The following is a 7,136-nucleotide window of genomic DNA, read 5'->3' as shown; positions in this document are numbered from 1 at the left end:
CCGAGCCCATGGCGCACTCGGGAGAGTGCTGCGCTGGGAGCACAGCAGCGCTCCCGCCGCGGGTTCGGATCCTATATAGGGATGACCGGTGAGCACGGTGCAGCCGGTCTCAAAAAGGACAAAAAAATAAAAAATAAATAAAAATAAAGACAATACATGGAAGGACTTCCATTTTCAACTATGAAAGTGATGCAGCAGATCAATCTTCCCACAAAGAATAATTAGAAAAGCTGAACTGAAAGAACAAAAGAACCACTTGAAGGTATCTGAGAGCCAGTAAGTCAGGCAGGTCTTGAAGACCAAGACTCAGAGGAGAGGAAAACATGCTACTGCGACCAGGTGCAACACTCTACCCCACTCTTCCCTTAGGAATTTGCACATTCAAAAGCAGCACAGCAGCAAAGCTCTGTAGAACATCCAACAGTCTCTTGGGGCTGGAGAAATAAAAATAAAGTGCAGGGCTATCAGACAGCCAACACTTAAAGGCAAGCCATGATCCTGAAGAAAATGGAAGCATAGAAAAATGAGCTAACATCAGAGCCATTTCTCCCCTCAAGGCATTCAGCAATCTGTAAGTGGCACCAGAGAGGCCATGGAAGCAGTGAAGGAAGAGGCCAAGCTGCCAAGGAGAGAGAGAGGCTGGAGGTCAAGGCCTGCCAAGGTGCAAGGGCTCTTGTAAACACCTCGAGCTCTCAGCTGGGCCCCCTTGAAGGAATAATGCCCTAAGAATGAGAATGAACTAGAATGGCCAGCTGGAACTAAGACTGAAACTAGCTGTGAATCAGCTCAATCCCTAATGAGATTAAGGTGATCTACTCTTACTCTATTCTAACTGAGTGACAAAATCTAAGGGGAAAAAAATCCTTGCTGGAGAAAAATACCATTATCCAGAGCCTCTACAAGTTTTCACTTAAAAAAAACAAAAATCTGTTGCACAATAAGAAATTACCAGGCCTACCAAGAGGAAAAATAGACAACAGAAGCAAACCCACAGATGATCCAGATATTGGATTTACCAGACACAGATTTTAAAATAACTGTGATTAAAGACTCAGAAAAGAGGTAACAAGAGAATTTCATCACAGAACTAGCATTTTTAAAAAGCCAAATGAAGGGCCGGCCCATGGCTCACTCGGGAGAGTGTGGTGCTGATAACACCAAGGCCACGGGTTTGGATCCTATATAGGGATGGCCGGTTTGCTCACTGGCTGAGCGTGGTGCTGACAACACCAAGCCAAGGGTTAAGATCCCCTTACCGGTCATCTTAAAAAAAAAAAAAATACTCAGCCAGGCAGAGTATATAATGGTAGGCAAAAACAGGGGCCCCGCCCTCCCACCAACTTGTAACGTAAAATGAGAACTAAACCACGATGTTTGAAGAAGCAGGGTGCCATGACAATATCTAAAAGGAGCACAGTGTCTACGCAGTCAGATTAGACAGCACCTCTGGGCAGAGCTGTGCTCCATAATATAAAGCCTTTTAGCCATAGTTTGGTTTGATTTAGGTTTTTTGGTGATAGTGGGTTTTGGCGGTTTTTTGTTTGCTTTTTGGTTTTTATCCTCAGAGCAAAGAGAAGCTGAAGACTTAAGCTGGGGAATGGCATGATCAGAATGAATTGCTAAAAATTACTCAGGCTACAGTGTATAGAATGTACTGGAGAGTGGCAATGAGTGAATGCTGCCGAGAAGAAGCAAGTGCAGGGTTTAAGCAAAATATGGCAGTGGAGACAGAGGCAGGCTGATGAATTCAGGATGCATCTACAAGGCAAAATGTACAGGACTCATTGGTGGACAGGTTTCAGGAGAAGTAGTGAGGACAGACAGGTAACAAGACTTCTAGGTCTCTAGTCTGGGTGGTGGTGCTCTACAGAGGCTTAGTCAGGACAGTGTGGCACGGGGGTAGGGGAAGGGATATCATGAGTCAGATGTGAAAAAGTAAAAACAGATGCCAGCTAGGATAACACACACAGATAGAGCCAACAGCCAAGTTAACAGGAAATAATATGTCTCCCAAGGATACTGCAACTGTAAAGTATCATAATGATCCCTTCTTTGAGTGACTACTGACTTCTAATTCACTGGGAAACTTCATTCTGTAAAATCCCAGACTCTCATAAACTTTGCTATTTGAAATGATACCAGTAAGGAAACATCCTACCCCTGCCTGCAGGATCTAAGTCAGTATGACAGAACAGCAGCCCTGGGCCGGCCCGGTGGCGCACTGCTACAGTGCGCCGCTTGGGAGCGTGGCGGCGCTCCCGCCAAGGGTTCGGATCCCACATACAGACCAGCGGCTCACTGGCTGAGCGAGGTGCGGGCGCAACACCGAGGGTTGCGATCCCGTTGCCGGTCCCGGTCCGGTACGGGCAAGACACTGAGGGTTGCGATCCGTTGCCGGTCACGAAAAAAGACAAAAAGGACAAAAAAAAAAAGAACAGCAGCCTTGATATCCAACTAGCTGCAGAACTCCAAATGAGGGATTTTTAAACACAATGTTCCACATCTATCTGAACTTTGTAGTTTTCAAAGAAACGGGACCTGGGTCAGACAATCAGACTTGACACTGATCCCTTTACACACAATTCTAGTTTGCTTTGAGCCCACCAAAACACTGCTTCATTTACATTTCACCTAAATTCCACCCTGTACCCAAGTACTGTAACAACTCTATCGTCTTTGTTTGGTGAGGTGTCCCACAGTTTCTCCACTGTGTGTGTGGTCTTCCTCACTGCAATGGGCCACAAACCTAACCTTGTCAGACTGCAGGTCCGTTCCTGGTGGTCTTAAACTGATTAGACTGGAACACACATTTAGAATTTGAAATGATCATGAAAAAAGTGGGAAGAAATGCCAAGTAGGAGTCAGACACAGGGCCCTGTGTTTGGAAGAGAGGTGTGGGCTTGAGATAAATCCAGCAGCCACTGGCATCAAGATGGTAACTGAGACTATGCATGTGTGTGAGATTGCCAAGGGAGAGGCCATGGAATGAGGAGAAAACGGCTTCAAGCAACTGCACTGTTTGAAGGCTGCTCACCAGAGAAGGATGAATCAGCAAAGGAGACTGAGAAGAAATCACCAGAGACATAAATGGGAAAAGAGGTGACTACATAGCTGTGTAAGGCCAGGGGCTTTGAGGTAAAATCTCCCAAAGTCTGACTTTGATCAAACCACCAAAAACTTGTTTGTGGTCTTTAGTTTGTTCTCCAAAAATGGACTCATGCTAACTAAATCATGAGACCCTGATGTACTTTTCAGAATGCCAGCTTACTGATTTACAGTGAGAAATATAACCAACCAGCAGGCTGACATACTCTGCTACTGGTAGAGTATGTCTTCCTTTCCTGAAGATAAACGCACAAGGAATGACTAATTACTTTCAGATGGTTGCTAGATGAGCATGAGATCAGAACCGGGGAAGCTAAGAAGTCAATGACCTAGACTTTTGGCAACCAAGAACATGGAGTATTTTCTGCAGGATCCTAATAAGAAACAGAATTCAACCCAGATGTTGAGACTTTACTGAAAGGACTGTTTACAGAGGGGAGAGCAGGGAAAAGGGACCCAACGAGGGATTGTGAGGCACCCAGGAACTAGCAACAGCCCTACAGATGCAGAGAAAGGGGAGAAAACAGTGTCTCTTTGTGAGGCACCCAGGAACTAGCAACAGCCCTACAGATGCAGAGAAAGGGGAGAAAACAGTGTTACTGGAGCCCAGTGAGAGCTGGGACTGTGCAGGAGGCCTCTAGATGGGAGTCCTAGTTGTGGAGGGATGCAGTTACTGCCAGAGAACAGCAGAATAGCAGGAAAGAGTGGGAGAAAAGGCCCCAACCTCTCTCTCCACCCAGCAATTACTTCTATCTGTGAGCTCCACTGCAGCCATCAAGGGAACCAGAGCACCAACTGCAGGGTCCATCACCCAGAGCATACCACAGGGCAGTGGAGAGGAGAGTGGATCTGAGGACTCCAGAGAGAATACAAACAGGGCAGGGTGCCATGGCAACCATGAGCACTCTTCCTTCAAACTCTGGATACTGTTGGCCCCTTGACCATATACATTTGCACAACCAGAAACTTGTATTCTTGAGTCAAGATACCTTCTTGTCTGGACTATGCTAGAAACACTACCTGGGACCCCTGGACGCACCTTTTCTAGAGGCCATGCAGTCATGATGGCTAACAGTCAAATGCAAGGTGGTAAATTAGCCTTAACCATCAAAGGCTGATTTAATCATAATCCAGCTTCAATTAAGCAAGTGTTGAATCAATCTCAGAATATCTCCAACATCTTCAATAGGCTCCTAAACTGATATGTGACATAATGGCTCAATTCAAATCTCAAAAGTCTAAATGGACAAGTTCTAGCACTCCTGCACTTAAATCAATGCTAGAAACTGATCCACTCATCCACCCGGGGACAAGTGAACACACATCCAGCTACCTCTACAGGAAGTTAACTCTATGCAAGGTTTCCACATGGCAAGATCCTTAAATTTAAAGAACTTAATTTTTAGAGTAGAGCTTTTTAGTTATCAAAAGTATAAAATTCTTCTACCAACAAAGAGTGGGAGAGAAAGAGAAGCTGGTAACAGATAATTCCAGAAAGCTGGCAACCTTTCCTCCAACACCAACCTACATACGTCTAAGTCACAAATTTAAAGATACCTCCTTTCTTGTGTTTTACCTGACTCTCCCAAATGTAATTACAAGGACTGTAAAAAGACCTTTAAATTTATTTACAACTACTTCACAATTATTTACCTAAGGTAAGCCCGCTAAAACAAATTACTGTCACCACCAATGACTGCTAAAAATGAAGTAAGACTCACTTTTTTCTACAATCTTTAATTTCTGGAAGCTTTCCAGTACCTCCCCATTTAGTACTCTGGGTAAGAAGTCCCGAATTTGCATCACTTCAGTTGTCAGCCGTTCCAGGTCCTTCTTTCTGACTTTAACAAATTCTTCTTTAGTTCCCATGTGCTAAAAGAACAAGCAGATCTTAAGATTATTATATTTCTTTTTAGATGACTAAAACCAGCAGCCCAAATCAATTTGCTTCCTTTTCTCTTGTGCCTCTTATGTTCACTCTTGTTTTAAAACGATGTCTTTACTTAATGTGCCTTCTGATAGAGATATACAGATGTCAAGTGTGTGTGTGTAAAAACATTTTGAGAGCTGAAGCCCCAGCCCTCAAAACAGGATCCAGATACCTAAAAAAAAAAAAAAAAAAAAAAAAAACCAAAACAGCATATACAAGAACCCTATTTCCAAAAGCCAAACAAAATGCCTACAACTTTTTCTTAACCCTGCAGCGCCCAGCTATCAGGTGGAAAAGGAGGTCCTCTTCACTGGGCTCCTCCTGGGTCATCCCACCCAACGTTCATCCCAGCCCTCCTGGTTGTCCAGACCAGACACTGAGGCCCGGGGGCTGAGTGACCTTCTCCACGTAGCACAGTTAATGAGAGCAGAACCAGAACTGAGCACGGATCTGCCTAATCGTGTGAGCCAAACTCCCGAGTGCACAGAGACGGCGGCCACTCGTCTCACATTGCACGCACGCCCGGGCACCGCACCCACCCCGCCGCCCCAGCGGGTCGCTCCACGCCCGTCGCTGCCTGCGCCGGCCGACCCCACGCTATCGGTGGGGAAGGGGCTAGGCCTCCCCAACCGTGCCACGGAAGGCCATTTGCGGGCGCACCGGGAGAGGCCCTGAGGAGGAGCAAATGGTAGCTGGGACACACGGGGTACGGCCCGGGCCTCCTCACTGACCCGGCAGGCCTCCTCAGCACCACACGCCTCGCCCATGGCCGCCGCGGCCCCGGCTCCGTGCGCCTGCGCGGTGGCACGTCCTCTGACCCCCCCCTCACGCCAGAAAGCGCGGGAACGCGTCCACGCTGGAGGCCGGGAACGGAGAGTCGGAGAGCTGCAAAGCTCAAACCTCGTAGAGCCTCCACAGCATTTTCGGCCTCGAGGACGGGGTGGGTTCGGCGAGGTCCCGCTTCAGCTCTTCTGGGTTAGACGGGGTTTTAAACTTAACTGCAAAGAAGAAGGGAAGTGAAACCCAGGTGTAAATGTTAAGTAAAGAACGTCGAATGGCTCCTTTCCTGTGTGACGAGGAGCTCTGGACTAAGGAGGTTGCGTTCGGGCCGGCACCGTGCTCGCGGGAAGTCTCGCCCGCGTTCCCTCTCTCAGTGCTGGGCGTTTCTAGGTTCAGGGCTAAAGCTCTGCGTGTCAACAGGGCTCCTCGGGACGGCAGCCCAGGACTGGGCGCGTTATTTCGGGCAGAGGAGTGAGCGGAGGAGCTAAGACAGCCACTGCAAGCTTGGCGGAGTCACCGGTCCCTTGGCCTGCCCGGCACGCCCGCTGAACCCGCAGGGCTTTTGATGGACAACTGTTAGGACGTCTCCCTTCTCTGCAGTTGGCAACACGGACTGCTCCGCTCCCCGGAGGCGGGCGCTCTCCAGGCCCAAGGCTCCCACCCGACCCCCTGGGCCCGTGGCAGGGCTGGGCTCCAGGGGAGCCGGCGGGACTGCCCCACCTGCCCTGCTCAGCAAGCCCCTGCTGGCCTCTGTTGCCCTGTCCCAGCTCCATCGGGGAAGCCGGGAGGTCGCAGGACAGCTGCTGCCCCGACGGGGTTGTGTCAGGGGGGCTTAAAGATACCTCCTTTCTTGTGTTTTACCTGACTCTCAGGGCGCTCTCCAGGCCCAAGGCTCCCACCCGACCCCCTGGGCCCGTGGCAGGGCTGGGCTCCAGGGGAGCCGGCGGGACTGCCCCACCTGCCCTGCTCAGCAAGCCCCTGCTGGCCTCTGTTGCCCTGTCCCAGCTCCATCGGGGAAGCCGGGAGGTCGCAGGACAGCTGCTGCCCCGACGGGGTTGTGTCAGGGGGGCTAAAAGGCTCCAGACTGCCGAAGACCGGCCGTCCGTCTCTGCCTGGCCGAGACCCAACCCTGGCTAACCTCGCCGTCAGCGGCCCTGAATTTTGGCCACCGAGAGACGGCACGACGCGCAACCGGACTAGGGGCCCTGCGGCGGCCGGAGCCACGCGCGCGCTCCCAGAAGACGCTGCGAGCGGTGCCTTTGACGCCATCAGCACGCGCGCCACCTTCTGCGCAGTCGCGGCTCGGCGGCGGCGGCGCTCT

General features: G+C 49.9%; 1 protein-coding gene across 1 annotated transcript in view; it reads right to left on the bottom strand.

The window, feature by feature from the left end:
* The window catches only part of HSF2BP (heat shock transcription factor 2 binding protein), a gene marked incomplete at its 3' end in the record, with an annotated part of 19,319 nt that extends 12,916 nt beyond the window's left edge, over positions 1–6,403 (bottom strand). Inside the window, exons 1-2 of the mRNA XM_008589468.1 lie at positions 5,767–6,403; positions 4,827–4,977 (exon numbers count right to left, since the gene is read on the bottom strand). Coding sequence (XP_008587690.1) covers positions 4,827–4,977; positions 5,767–5,802 — 187 coding nt within the window. The remainder of the gene's footprint in view (positions 1–4,826; positions 4,978–5,766) is intronic.
* Positions 6,404–7,136: the final 733 nt, after the last annotated feature.

The sequence above is a fragment of the Galeopterus variegatus genome, unplaced genomic scaffold (genome assembly GCF_000696425.1).
Source record: "Galeopterus variegatus unplaced genomic scaffold, G_variegatus-3.0.2 Scaffold5463, whole genome shotgun sequence".
NCBI classification, from domain to species: domain Eukaryota; kingdom Metazoa; phylum Chordata; class Mammalia; order Dermoptera; family Cynocephalidae; genus Galeopterus; species Galeopterus variegatus.
This window is presented reverse-complemented; position numbering and strand designations above follow the sequence as displayed.